The sequence below is a fragment of the Nyctibius grandis genome, chromosome Z (assembly GCF_013368605.1).
Source record: "Nyctibius grandis isolate bNycGra1 chromosome Z, bNycGra1.pri, whole genome shotgun sequence".
NCBI classification, from domain to species: domain Eukaryota; kingdom Metazoa; phylum Chordata; class Aves; order Nyctibiiformes; family Nyctibiidae; genus Nyctibius; species Nyctibius grandis.
Genome location: NC_090695.1, coordinates 60,175,046 through 60,189,368, shown reverse-complemented (window position 1 = coordinate 60,189,368; position 14,323 = coordinate 60,175,046). Strand labels below are relative to the sequence as shown.

The 14,323-nt window shown below is 40.8% G+C and overlaps 1 protein-coding gene across 8 annotated transcripts in view; it reads right to left on the bottom strand.

Annotated features, from left to right (window-relative positions):
- FSD1L (fibronectin type III and SPRY domain containing 1 like) overlaps positions 1-13,158 on the bottom strand; it is a 36,083-nt gene extending 22,925 nt beyond the window's left edge. For all 8 annotated transcript variants that reach the window (XM_068422341.1, XM_068422345.1, XM_068422342.1 and 5 more), the window contains exons 1-5: positions 13,030-13,158; positions 8,352-8,447; positions 7,265-7,396; positions 3,789-3,890; positions 832-854 (exon numbers count right to left, since the gene is read on the bottom strand). In XM_068422341.1, coding sequence (XP_068278442.1) covers positions 832-854; positions 3,789-3,890; positions 7,265-7,396; positions 8,352-8,447; positions 13,030-13,044 — 368 coding nt within the window. In that variant the 5' untranslated portion in view covers positions 13,045-13,158. The remainder of the gene's footprint in view (positions 1-831; positions 855-3,788; positions 3,891-7,264; positions 7,397-8,351; positions 8,448-13,029) is intronic.
- Between the last annotated feature and the right edge of the window lie 1,165 nt (positions 13,159-14,323).

Below are 14,323 nucleotides of genomic sequence, written 5' to 3'. Positions count from 1 at the left end.
TCAAAGAATTTAGACAATCAGACCCTTCACTGAAAGCCCGTAAACTGAAAGCCAACCTGTTTGGTCCATAAGAGCAACATATGCTGGAAACACCCCATAAGCTGTCTTTCAAATTATAGACATCATAGTAAGTTTTCTGAACGAGAAGGTCAGACTCTCAGAACATAGTTATTCTTCCAAGTGAAGAAAAACGGCCTTAGCATGTATTTTGAAACAGTAAAGTTTTGCTTTCTAAACAATAGTTTGAAGACACAGTTCAAAGGAAAGCTATCAGAAATAGCAATTTCACCGACATTAGTCACAGTTATGTCACTAGAAGTATTTCAGCAGCTACAAGACTTTTTACATGCAAAAGGAAAATTAGGTAGCACAAGTCTGTAAGTAGTAAAAAACAAACAACAAGAAGATTTTCAAGGGACAGAGTCAGCTTGACACATTATTGAATTTCAGCCATCAGGTATCAATAATAAACCTGAAGTTTATTATTATTAATAATTAATGATATACTGTATTAATGATATATACTTTATTAATTATATATATACTTAAAGAAATAATATTAATAATAATAGCTGCTGCAGAGCTCTACTTCCCTGTGTTATAAACACCTCTCTTTACTAAGGTATGAAAGGCCATCATCCAGCAAGGAAAAACACTACAGGAGAAGCATAAAAGTTTTTAGTTCTCTTTCAAAAGTTGTGATGTCACAACAAACACTTAGGAAAGAGTACACGAATTTTATTTAAGCTGACTATGACCCCTTCAAAATAAATGCATTTTCAAGGATAAGATTAATTCAAAGACACAAAAGCGATAGACTTTGTACTGTACCTATCTTTGATCTGTCTGGCAGCCTTGGTGCATGTCAGGGAGAAGAGAGAGAAAGTAGTTAGTATTACCATGCAAGTTCAACGGCAGTAACGTGCAAGAAGGCTGAGAACAATCTCAGCTGTATTGCTCAGATTTGAAGATCAAAATGAGTTTAACATTTGCATCAAAAGAAATTTTCCCATAAAGCATGTTAATAGTATTGGTTAGAACTGCAACAATATACCACCTGGGAAAAAAAATGATCTCAAGAACCACACCAAATCAATTCCAAATTACTCAACTTCCTGGATGTGACTTTGTCTTTTCAAGTTTCTCTTAATCAGTTAAGTTACACTCCATCACATTTTAAAAGAGCTACATGACCCAAGTCAGTAAAATTGAACTACCATGGTATTTTCTGTGAAACTATAAAGTGCTTAGTAGTGGGGTATCTAACTATACCTGACTTGTTTGGCTACACATCATAGGATATATACTCTGACAAACAAGAAAAAATACGACTTGCTTTAACTTTTCCTCTGCAAGTTATTCCAACAACGCTTCCTAAAAGGCTCTTTCCATATGTCACTATTCAAAACGACAGAACATAGTTTTTCCCAGCATTTAAATGATACCACTGAAGCATATGCAGAAGTGGTGATGGCATATGTCAAAAATAAACATTAACTGGCATTTGGAAAGACAAAATCCCTGTCTTTCACCAAGAGGAACTGCAAATCTAATACAAAATCTCGTTGTTGAAGTAGTGATGGCTTAGTTAGGTCTGCTGAATCCATGTTTGGAGTTAACATTGCTACTTGATCTAGTTGCCATTCAGCTGCACTACTTTCCCTTCCAAAGAGGAGACAAGAAACATGAGGTAGCTTCCCAGTTTGAAGTCAAACAAAAGTTGAGGACTTCCAAGTTTTTCACTAAATACAAAGCACACTTAATGACAAAACAAAACAAAAAAACACCAACATATCACAGTTGTCCCTGCTATAAAACCGATTTTATATTCCCAAAGTGGAAAATGGAAAAAACAAAAGTGTTTAGAAATTATTTTGCTTAAGAGATACCTTTGGTTTACCTCAAACCAAAGTTATCGTAGAAACTACTGACCGATTCTCCTACATGACAGCTGCAGACAAAACAGAGCTACTTAAAAACAAAAGCCTTCTTCATAACTTCAACACCTTGTGGAATATGTGGGTACCCAGGACTTAGTGAACAGCTTCTGCAAGATAGTCCTGCAAGACTCCTTTGAATTCAGTTTATTTCCAGGCTACTGACAAAGAAGGGTATAAACCCATCTCAGATGAGCTGCCCAGCAGTGTCAAATCACATCCTATCTACCACTGAACCCTTGTGTGTGCTGGCATTCATGTTCTTTTGACTTTCAGGTAAGCCAATTCAGCAAACAAAGCCACCAAAAATCTAAGAAAGAAAAAAAAATTTAAAAAAATAATCTTAGTTTAGTTTTACGCTAGTTTCTCCTGAACTGATTTACTAGAGGATCCAAAGAAAATCTGTGCCCGTAAAAGTCAGGGCTGGAGCTGCCCTTTCAGGACATTGGTATTCCTATTAGCAGAACAATAGATTTAGCTAGCTAATAGCCAAGGCAATATTACCTTCAAATGCCATACCCAAAGGCACATTTACAAGTGCAAGCTAGTGTAATACAAGTTTCAAATCCTAGATATTAGAGTTATCTGAATTGGATTTCAGTATCTCAAGCCTCAGATTACAAATTTAAAGAGATTTTCCCCCCAGCAAACACTCAAATAACTTTTCTTAGTCTATTTGATTGGAAAAAAGCATTAGAGAGATATGAAAAGAAACAACTTAAAATTAATTCAAAGCTACATTCTGCATAGTGCTGAAGAGCTAACTTAATCTTTACACATCACTATGACAAGACAGAAAGGACAACTCAAACTGAAGTGCTAAGAAAAATACTCAGTTTAGGAACTGTCACTCTTCAAGGCAAATAAATCAAAGCTGACACTCAGGAAGCGTGACAGCACACAAACATGTTGCCAAAAGGTACAACTGACACAGTAAGACAGCTTTCCTGCCCGGTCTTTTAGAATAATTTGTGTCCTTGTTCATGTTAAAATGCAGAAAGGCAAAAGTAATTGGGTCTTGGATTTGGTGTGTCTGACCCCACTGCTAACATAAGGATTATAGCAAGCCTCATGCACCAAGTCACTATATGTAGATCTGTTTTATTAATTTGTAAGTATATTCTTCCAGTTACATACCTGTTGCCTTATTTACAAGTCTGCTGTGGTAAAGCACACATTATTTGTATTGGAATCACAATGTGAGGCCCAAATCAGACTCTTGCCTACACAGTATACAAATGCACTAGAAAGTTTTGGGGAATAGAGGAAGAATTGCCTTGAATCCAGTTTCATAAGATCTTTCAGGAGAGCTATAGAGTTCAGGGTTGCAAATTAAAGATCCCCAGCTTGCATGAACTTCTGCAAAACAAGTATCTTGTCATCCACAAATGGCTGCAGCTAGAATAGACTCTCTGCAAGTGTTGTGTAACAGCACTGGGCAACTGACGGTCACTTGCCATGGCTTTGAGTGCTGGCCATCACACATTTTCTAAGTCTTAGTTCAGTTTTATAGAGATTTATTTTACCCTCACTTTCTGGGTTCACTTACCTAGCATCAGTGCACCTTTGCTTAACACTGACAGTTGTCCAGGAGAAGGCATCCCTTTCCCTACCCCCTCACTCTAACTAAGAAAAAACTTATTTTTATTAGAGGTTGCATAAAAATTCAAGAATATACTGCTTGACTTGGCCTCCTCAACAGAAGATTAACTATTTTTTTATATGCCTCTCTACCCTTACTCTCAGTATTCCTGGTAAGTTTGCAGGGTCCAGTACAGTAATGCAAAGGATATTTCAAATTGAGACAGATACCAACATCTGCCTTATGCACATCTGTTCAACGTTTTCTACCTTTAAGAATTCCACAGGGTCCTTTACGTCCAGCGACTGCGCAGCAAGTTCCAGCAGCTCTTCAGAACTCTCTAGGGCATTACTACACTGGCTAAGCTGATCCTGAAGCAAAAACAGAAAGTAAGAATGATTTGATGTATTCATATTTAAAAAGTGTTTTATAAACTATCAGTACTAGAACTACATGGCTCTGCTATGCATTTGTAACAACTTATTGCCTTATCTAATCAAGGCTATTACCTCTGACACGCCATGTTAACTAGAACTTCACTGTGCATGACAAGTGCAAAGTGATACATGGCACATCCTATAAATCCAAACGGGAAAAAGTTGGATAGGTGGTGAAGCTGATTTAAAAGCCAGATTTCATTTTAAGGCCTGTTTCCCCTAACATCAGGATTTCAGAAGCAAAGAAATGCTTACATCTGTGTGGGCTACAATTTCTATTTACAGAACAGTACTTCATCGATGAACTGATATTGTTTAGTGTAGCAGTAGCCTTGAAAAAGGCAATGATTTTATCCCCAACCAGCTCTAGAATTGTCCTAAGACAATCCTGAAAAATCAATATTGCTGTATAATAAATGGGGATAGTAGAGGAAGGGGAACAGAAGAAGTGCAGAAGAGAAATTTCTTTCAGGATTATCTAAAGCTCTATCATTAGAAAACTACCATTTTCAGTATATAAAACAGTCCACAGAGAACTTCCAGTATTACATACTATGGGTATATCTCCAAAAAGATTAGTTTTGAATACACTGCAGAATCCTAAACGTACTGTAGGTTAAACAAGATGTGCATTTCAAACCTGCCAGCAGCTTTTGCATCGCCATTCAACCCACAGCTGTTTTTCTAGTCCTGTGATACTTACTGTTATATCTCAGAACAAGTCCACAGCAAGTAATGATTTTTCTTTAAAACACTTCAGGAAAGACAACTTGCTCTAAAGTAGTCACTGTCTCAAAAGCAACCAACAGTTGCATCAACTTCAAGAACAGACCAGTCTCAAGCACTCCAGAAGTGTAACTAGTTTTGGCAAGTGTGGTGAGTTGACCTGGGCCAGCTGCCAGATGCCCCCCAGTTTTAGCATTCAAGGATAAAATAGCAGCAAGGAAACAGTCCAACAGCTAGATGTTTGTACACAGTTTCCAGATAACTTCTGAAGAATGCCAAGCTGTCATTCACCTAATACAGCTGCTCTCCTCTTCGGAGGATATCCAATGCTGACAAACTGATATACAATGATACTGCCAAAATGTCCCAGGCAAACACCTCAAAATTGAGAAGCAAATGCCAGAGGTATTTTCAAACACCTTTGCAGAAATGACACGGTAACTGGATGCTTACATTAGCATCTTACTGAGATGCATCTGCATTTGCGAGTTAAAAATAAATACTTTAGTGTAATTAAAATACACTGCCCCAAAAACAAAGCAATATCTTTTCAAAGCAAGGGTTTAAGAAGAATTTCTAATTTTCAGCCTTAACTTCCAAGGAAATTATTTAGGAGGGATCAGTATAAAAATTACACCCTCACCTTTTTCCACCACTATGTAGCCCCAGTATTTTAAGTTACAGCTTATTCCCAATAAGGGCATCTAGTCAACTACAGAACACTAACTACAGCACAAGCACTTTAAGAGGACAGTAAATTAAGCAAGTCCACTCTTTTAAACAGGATGTTTAGACCTCACTGAAGTTCCTTGGTTTCCTCATACAAAGTTAATTTTCAGTTCCTGTCAAAGATAATGGTTTGGATAAATACATTCGATGCAACAGTTTTCATCTGTTAAGTTTGGTTTGGTAGATTGACTGTTGGGAAAAACACTCTTGCAGTGCTTCAGTTACAGAAGAAGCTTGGTCTGTCATCAAGTAAAGAGAACACCCTTTGGGCCTGTAGTTCGAGAACAGCCTCAGCTGAAAGACAAGTAGGGCACTTAACAACTGTGTCAGCCATCTATAACATTCCACTTGTCTTCATCCTCTTCTGCCTAAATAGCAGCTCAGCTGCTGAACACAGATACTGGGTAGCAATTTTTGATACAGCTGTACCACACTGACAAGCTTTCAGAAGACCATGGTTCAACCACACCTGACCTCAATCAAATTAGATTAAGTATCAGAAAATTAACATACTAACAGAATGAACAGAAAATTCCAATGGTCAAGTCAAACTGCCACATGAGTAACTATCAAACCAGTTTTCAGTTCCAGAATCATTACTTGCAAGATTAACTTTAGTTTTTCCTCACTAGAAGGCAGAAAAACTGATAGATGCCACAGCTGAATTTCTCCTGTGAGCTGTTCATTGAGAAGCACTTATTCTTTAAGCATTTAAGTCCTCAGTGTCCCTGGATGTGGGTAGACCTCTGTCTTTTGAGAAAGTTCAGAAGAACTTAAAATAGATATATGGGGGAAAAGATTAAATTGGAGGTGGAAAATTGCACTTAAGTGCTTAACTTAAGTTGTGCACCCAGTTGGAATGTTTTACACCCAGTCTTTAAGTACAAACATAAAACAGACCTTATAAGGAAGTCTGTGGAATTTGTTTCATGAAACCGCTCCTAGAACATCTTTAAACTGATCAGTCACAAGAAGGTGAAATTTTTCAGGAACAAACATCTTCCTTATTGCTTTGCATAAGCAAAAAGAACTAGACAGAAGAATGCTGCAACTACGATCATTTAAAGAAAAAAGCTGGAGAAACAGCTTCTGCTTAAAAGATTTAACTGTCCTTTGGCCCCATGCAACTAGTCTTTCCAAAAGCTAGAGCCAACTTGCTACAAGCTACTAGAAAAACATAGACTTTATATATGTTTCAGAAAGTAAATGTTTTTATTTCTCTGAAACCCATTGGAAAGATTCTCCTGCGTGAAATTATAGAACTACAAGCTGGTGAAGTTCATGTTTAGAAGCAGGTTTAGTAGCAGGCACCAATGTAACCTATGCCCAAGCAATTTCCATATGTCTTTCTGCATGCATATGCAATTTGCTTGATGTTAACAAGTGGAGGATGGCCAGTTCTGTCAATAGGAGACCTGTGCTTAGGATACCTGGTGTGATTCTCAACTCCAAGGTCAAGCCTGAGCAAACCACCTTAGGCACCTCCACAGGTTCAGATGCTCATATTCCAAACTGGAGAAAGAAACCAATTTCAGTCCAGAAGCTGTTCATTAGTTTGAAGGTAGTAAACATACTGAAGTCCTGCTCCTATGCAGCCACTCTCCACCTGTAAGTTCCACAGATAATACCACTTCCTTTCTACATAACATTGAGAACATAAGTATGCTAGAGACCATAAAGTACCCTAGAAGAAGGGACCAGAGAAGTACTTATATCAAAGAAAACATTTACCTTACACTTACTGCATTTCTTGCAACACTACCAGAGTCTTACTTTCAGTTGAGTTTTAACATAGCAGTTCAAAACCACTTCTACTTAGCTGCAAACATTTACAGATGTAGTTATACAGTTACCTGCAGGGCTTGAATTTTACGAGCCTCTTCTTGCTGAATAGCGTTGGCCATAGTCCCCTTCATCTCATCCAATACAGAATACAGACCATCAAATTCTTCATCCAACTCACTGATTGCAGTAGAAGAGTTTACCTGAGAAGAGAAATGAAACTGCTGCAATTTCTATTGGAAACAATAGAGACTAGTCTTTTAGACTGAAAGTCACATTGTTTGTCCAAACATACTTTGCCGTGACCACCATATTATACCTTGTCACTGCTCCTCACCTTATCAAAAGGGAAAAAACATTAAGAAAGATGGACACCTCCTAAGCAGACTTTACATCAGGACACTGAAGGCTGAAATTTATGAAAATACCATGATACTCAACCTTGCACAGAAGCAATATATTTGGCAACATTTTTCCTTGCCAAAAGGCCTTAATTTCCCTCTCATGATTATATATGGATTGCTGGATGTTTGTAAGGAGGTAGTTATCCAGTTCCATATAAAATGGTTTCATTTGATATTGAAAACTGCACTCAAAAAGCCAGCTTAAAGATCTGCTGGATGACTTCCATTTCTGCAGTTAACTTGGCCCAGCTTTAACACGAAACAAAAAACTTTAGGTTTATTGATAGCCTAAAGAAACCTAAACCTCATCCTAGTGTAAATGCTCTAAAACTTAGGTCTGACTTGTAACTTAAGCCCAACAATTTGCAACTACTGAAAAGAGAAAGAGCAAAGAATTTTCTCTCAAATATCAGGACGGTCTCATTTTTCAGTCTGCCAAGTAGACCTGAAGTCTAAAACAGATAGACTACTTCCAATTAACAGGAGTCTGAGATCTCGCATTAAAATCCAGATTCTCCACACAAATCAAATCCTACAACAGTTTGTCACATGAAAAGCAAAACCACCATACCTTTCAACTGGAAACAGACCTAACAAATAAAATGTTTTTCTATCTGGTTCCAGCACGAAGATGTATTTTAAACTTGATTCTGATAGCCCATCCCTTACGCAGTACCCAAACAGTTTGAGATTGACAAAACTGGAAAGCTGCTCCCCTCCCAGCTACAACCTATGAGCCTTAATATATATATACCTGAACATTTCTTATTGTATGGTTCAGCATGTCAATGAAGTTGTGAATTTCATCATTTTTGCTCGCTAGAGTAGAGACAATCCTTTGCAGAGTCTCCTAGAATTACAAAAACAAGTGAGAGAAGTTGTAAAAGAACCTTGTAGTTTTTTTTTATCCATCACCATTTCAACATATATGGAAATTCATCATACACATTCCAGTTGTGGTGAATTAAGCTCTTATTCTGATGGGATCAGGGAATACATTTTGTAAGAAAAGAGAAAGAGTATCAAAGGTCTAAGAAGCATTCCATCAAACTAAAGATCTCCAGTTGTTAGTTTAAGAGAAGTCAAGAATGTGTTTTATGATACACCGTTTCATATGCTTTGCTACCCATGTTACTGCAACTCCCAAATCACACACACACAATCACAGAATCAATCAGGTTGGAAGAGACCTCTGGGATCATTGAGTCCAACCATTGCCCTGACACCACGTCAAATCAACTAAATCAGACTACCTACTGGCACCACACTGCCATATACAACTTCTCCAGATGAGAAAGCTAGTGCTTCCACAACCAAATAGAGAACCAATAAAAAAAAAAAGATTGTAGAAGTTAACCCAGAAGAAAAATTAGCATTTTCTATTGTCAAAAGAAGCTAGTGTTAAATAACTAAGCTGACAGTTTACTCTCTATACAGGATAAATTTGTAACAGTGATTTGCAAAATTATTCTACAAGTGTTAAAATATTGTAGCAAATAACTTATATATTCCAATTACAAGTGACCTCAAAGAGGAAGCTCACTGATGGCTGGGAAAGAGTATCAAGGTTGTTTCTGTGGTGTACTACCTCCAACCATTAAAAAGCAGTAGCTTCCACTTACAAAACACATACTAAGCAGGCAAAACTGTTAAACACATCAAAATGCATTTTTAAATTAAATTAGACTACCAAGTCTAATTTTGTTAAGTAGTCAGTCTCACATTTTAAGAATTTGACAAAAATACATCAATGCTGGGTACCTATAACTAAGTCAAGTTGTGTAATTCAAGCTCAGAGCATATCAACATATGAAAGTAAAATAAAGGACCAGGTGAGGAGCTAACTAAGAATTTTCTGTTATTTAATTCAGCCTGGTTGATAGTAAGTTCCAGAAAGAAATCTGACTCTAAAATGCTAGATTTGGCTCTTTAAAAAAAAAAGGTGAAAACTGTCTTAACTGCAATAAAGACATCATTAATCAGTTGGACTCAGAGTTTCAAGTTGCTCAACTTAACATTGTTACTTGACAACATTTAGGAAATCAAGGCATGGGGAGCTAGTAAGCACACCTTAAAAACAGCCAGACCACCAAAAAGACGTTGCAGAGGTCCCTCCCATAAGCAATTTCTTAATAACCATTTACTACTTAGATCACATTTATTCGCTAAAAAGCAAGAAAAATATTTTATCCTTTCACCACATCCACGGCGATCCTCGACACTACGTCCCATTTAGGAATCTCTCCACTAGCCCTATGCCATGCTCATACCTGTTTCTTCTGACCTCTTCCTCAGCAGTTTTCAAAGAATCTGCAATGATGTATTTATTGGTACTCAGGCCCATTGCCTGTTTGCACAGCCTCATGCTCACAAAGTTAAACCACTAGCAGAGGAAAGTGAAATTTTACCGCTTTCACCCTAGGCATTGTGACGGTGTTACCTGAAGATACAGTGGGCCGCCTAGCAATGACTGAAATTAGGACTCTAAGGAAGAGAAACAAGACCAGATCAGCTTCTTTCAGAAATAAAAGAGAATAGCAAGCCTTGATCACTTCATTACAAAATCTTTTCATTGTCTGCTTAAAACTGAACATGTTTAAAGACAACTTTGAACACATTAGACTGGCAGATGAAACACCACTGTTCAACCAGCTGCTTCTGCATTCACTACTGACCAGAGGCAATTGTTTTCGCATGTCAGACAGCCCATAGTTAAGCCTTACATCCTATAAACATAACTGTCAATTTGGATGAAGAAAACTCCCAATCCTCTTTCAGCTAGGATTTTAGGACTTACTCTGTTCCACTACATGGAAAAAATAAAATTGGTCTTCTTGTACATAGTACTGAACAACGCTTTTGATTTTTACAGCCACGCATTATTAAAGGAAAAGACCTACGTGTGAGGAATGCTTAGAAAGCCTTTATACGGCCAAATGTATGGCAGCAACTGGAAGACAGCTGTCAAACAAGGTTTTCCACTACATATAAAGTTAAAGTCAACTGACCAAGCAGGGATCAGCAGTGCTCTTTTTAAGTAAACTACAAATTTCTCCAAACAGAAATTCCACCAGGTTTGGTCAAACCCAAACAAGATTAGAAGCCTTCTACAAATGCAGATGAAAGAGGCTAAAAATATCAACCAGCAGTAAGCAGAATTCATCTTAAACACCAATGCACAAGCCACGAGAAGATAAAGTCAGCTTTTAGGAACCACTAACATATAATATTTTCTAATGTAATTTGCTAATCACTAATACGTAATAAACAGATTTTCTTCTGAACATACCAACACACATGCCAAATTCAAAACACTGCACTGCTGCCATTTCTTCCTTTAACGGGAATTTCTGAATAGTCACTACAGCTACATGTAACGAAAAGGGTGCTAGAAAAATCACCAATGTAAGCAGCAGTTGTGGCTTAGATTGCAAGCTACTTGATAAAAGAATTACAACAGCACCAAGATCAGTAAAACTTCTTGGCATTTTTACACTGAAGAAAATTCAAATCTACTGCCCACTGACAGATGCAGTATTTCATAGAATCCTATTACAGATAATTTTCTTTTAGTTTTCTCTCTGGATAGCATGTGTTAAGTGAGGTCAGTTTCAAATTCATTTTCAAAACATTATGGCATGTTTATTACAGAAGTCATTTTTGCTGCTGTCAGTGAGCTTCATACTGCTACTTTTATGTCCTATTCTTGTTCTCTGAATCTAATACACTCTTTACAGAAAAAAAAAATGCATGGTGTTTGTAAAGTAACAGTGTGGATGTGCAAGTGATGAATAACATAAAAGGACATGAAAAAGGACAGGAAGCCCTGCAACATGTGGTGGCTGTGATCTTGCCAGGAGCATAAAAGTAGACAATACCCCCTTCTTTGAATAGCTAGTAACTGGCATCATAGAGCACCTGTTGAAGCAGATGGGCCCCTCATAAAAGTTAAAGAGTAAACTTCAATAAATTAAACAATTACTTCAGTTCTGTTTAAGAAGAAAGTTATCAGCTTGCTCAAGATCACACTGAAGTCTTATGACATGACTGGATGCAGAACACAGTTTCTGAGGCAGCCTTGGGCCTAGGCCAAAATCCTACATCACACTAACCTTCATGTGCAGATAGAATTTCAAACGAGGACATAGCTACTTAGCCTCCATTAATTTAATATTTTGCACTTGTCCTCACATTGAAGTTGCCAGAGTTTGAAGGAGTACTTAAGAGAATATAGATGAGAACATCAAATTAATAGACAAAGTATTGTAAAATACGAGATCAACTGCAGTTTTACTACTGCATTCAGAACCTCTGAGAAGCACTGAAATTCAAGCATGATCAATGACACCACTCAGGAACATCCACCTAAAGCACCCACAACAGCTGCAGCCGTCATTTACTCTTTCTCCGAGAGATTAATCTCACATAAAGCACGCAAAGGCATACAGACTCAAATTCACATAGCATCTACCAGAAGTACACTCTTTTGCATTTCACATCTTGCCTTCCAAAGCATAGATACGCACAAAATGGCAGTGCACAAACACTTAACCAAAACAGCAGACATCTGTGATCTGTAAATTTCAAGCCATTAGTAGTGCTAGTTATCCAGATCCTACTCACAAACCACTCTCCAAACTCAGGAAAGCACAGCCTTCACTGAGACAGTAACAGAAGCCCTTCTGGATGCTAGACCAAAAACCAAAAGGCTAAATCGGAACTTTCTGTGGAGAGTATGTTTCAGACGGCCCAGTCCTTGGCCAGGCACATTTCTGCTCTTCTGTGATTTCCCTGAGGGGAGGAGATGGCAAGTAAGGGAATGCGGGAATTATAGGGCAGCAGCCACTGGGAAAAAAAAGAAACAAACTACAAAATGCTTTTATTAATTAGTTTCCTTCAACACACGATCACATCAACAGCAAACAGAAGGGCCTATGTACGCCACATAATTACTCATAACAGGAACACACAATGTGAAAGCGCGCTACGCCACAGCCGTACTTCATTAAGACGCAGCAACCGCAGCGGTACCGCCAGCACCCGCAGCCAGCAGACACGGAGCAGCCCCTCCCGCCGGGCGCCCCGCCGCGCCGCTCCCGTGCCTCTCCCACGAGGAGGCTCCCCCGAACTCCGACAGCAACCCGGGCGGGCTCGCCGCGCTGCTGCCCTCCCACAGCGCAGCTGGTAACGTTAAACTTCCTCAGCCGCCGCCCCTCTCCTCAGCCAGCCAGGCCGAGCAGCGGGGCAACGCCGACACGCCGGGGACACGCCCCGGCTGCCTCCTCGGCGGCTCCCAGCGGCAGCCGCCCAGGCGCTTGCCGCAGTCCCCGCGCCGCAGCCCGGCGGCACAGACAGCTGAGGGTGGGCAGGCCCGCCTTCCCCCCCGCCCAGCCCGGCCCGCGGGGAGGCAGGGTTCCGCCGCCGGTACTCACTTTCTGCTCGTCCATGATGAGGGAGGGAGGAAAGGAGGAAGGGCGCAGAGCCGGGACGGGCCGCAGCGCCCGGCCGCACTGAACAACGGCTGCCCCTTCCACCGCCTTTCGGGGACACCGCCCACACTCTCTTCCCCACCCCCCCTCCCCAAGCGCATGCGCGCCGGGATGCAGCCACGCCGCCTACGCATGCGCACTGCGCTCCGCTCCCGCTTACCCTGCTCACCCTTCGCGCACGCCGGCGGCACGTGCGCCTCGCCTCCCCTACCGGGCAGGTGCCTCTGGGCATGCGCAGTCGGAGCCCACAGCCGAAGTGTGGGACAGGCCGCGAGTGGGCTGCGCTGAGGGCCGCGGGTTCGAGTCCTGGCCCCGGCGGGGTGGGGGGGGAGGTGGTTTGGAGTGGGGCGGGTGTGTCCGGCGGTCCCTGCGTCCGTGGGCCGGGACGCGGGGGCTGGAGCGCACACGCCGCGTGTGTCAGGCGTGCCAGCACGCCCCGGGCAGCAGGAGAGAGCAGGGTCTCCCCAGCCCGAGACCGGTGCCGAGCTCCAGAGGGCAGGCGCCCCGAAACCCTCGGTGACCTTCGCGGGAGCCGCGCCAGGCGCTTGCCTCCCGCTGCGGGTTGCAGGGCAGCCTGTGCCCTTGCCCTGGGCGTTATGTACGGCTGCAGCAGCGCAATAAAACACGTTGCATTATGTTACCGTATCATGCTATGTATGTATACATGGTAGGTTAGACATCCTGTAAGGCAGCACTGCTTTATCTCAGAGCTCACTAATCCAATTTTAAAAAAGAAAAAAAAATTGTTTCACTGCAGTGTTGGAAAGACATCCTAATTTCACAATGATGATGTCTGTACGGAGATACAGCCATAAAACAGCCACTGGGCTGAAGTGTAGCTCTGTGGCTTCATGGCAGCTTTCAGCGCTGTGCTGATACTAAAAAGCAACGCTTTTCACGGTGGGCACACAGCAATGGGAGCCCACGTCTAACATGGAAATTTATCATAGTGGGGAGATTTTGCCACCTACCAGTGAAGGTATCTCTTTCAAGGCATTTATGCCTCTGTGAGACCTGTCTTGCCATGGTTTTAACTTCTTCTGCAGCACTGTACAAGCGCAGGGCAAGAGGAAATGCAGAAGCAATGATGTGGTGTGACCTGCCAAGAGGCATAGCTCCAGTCTTCCCAGCTCCATCCAGAGGTCTCTTGGGGCTATGTTACCTGGCAAGGGCTGAACCTTGGCTGCAGTTTGAACATTTATTGTGTCTTCCAGGTGCCTGACATCTTATTTGTTCC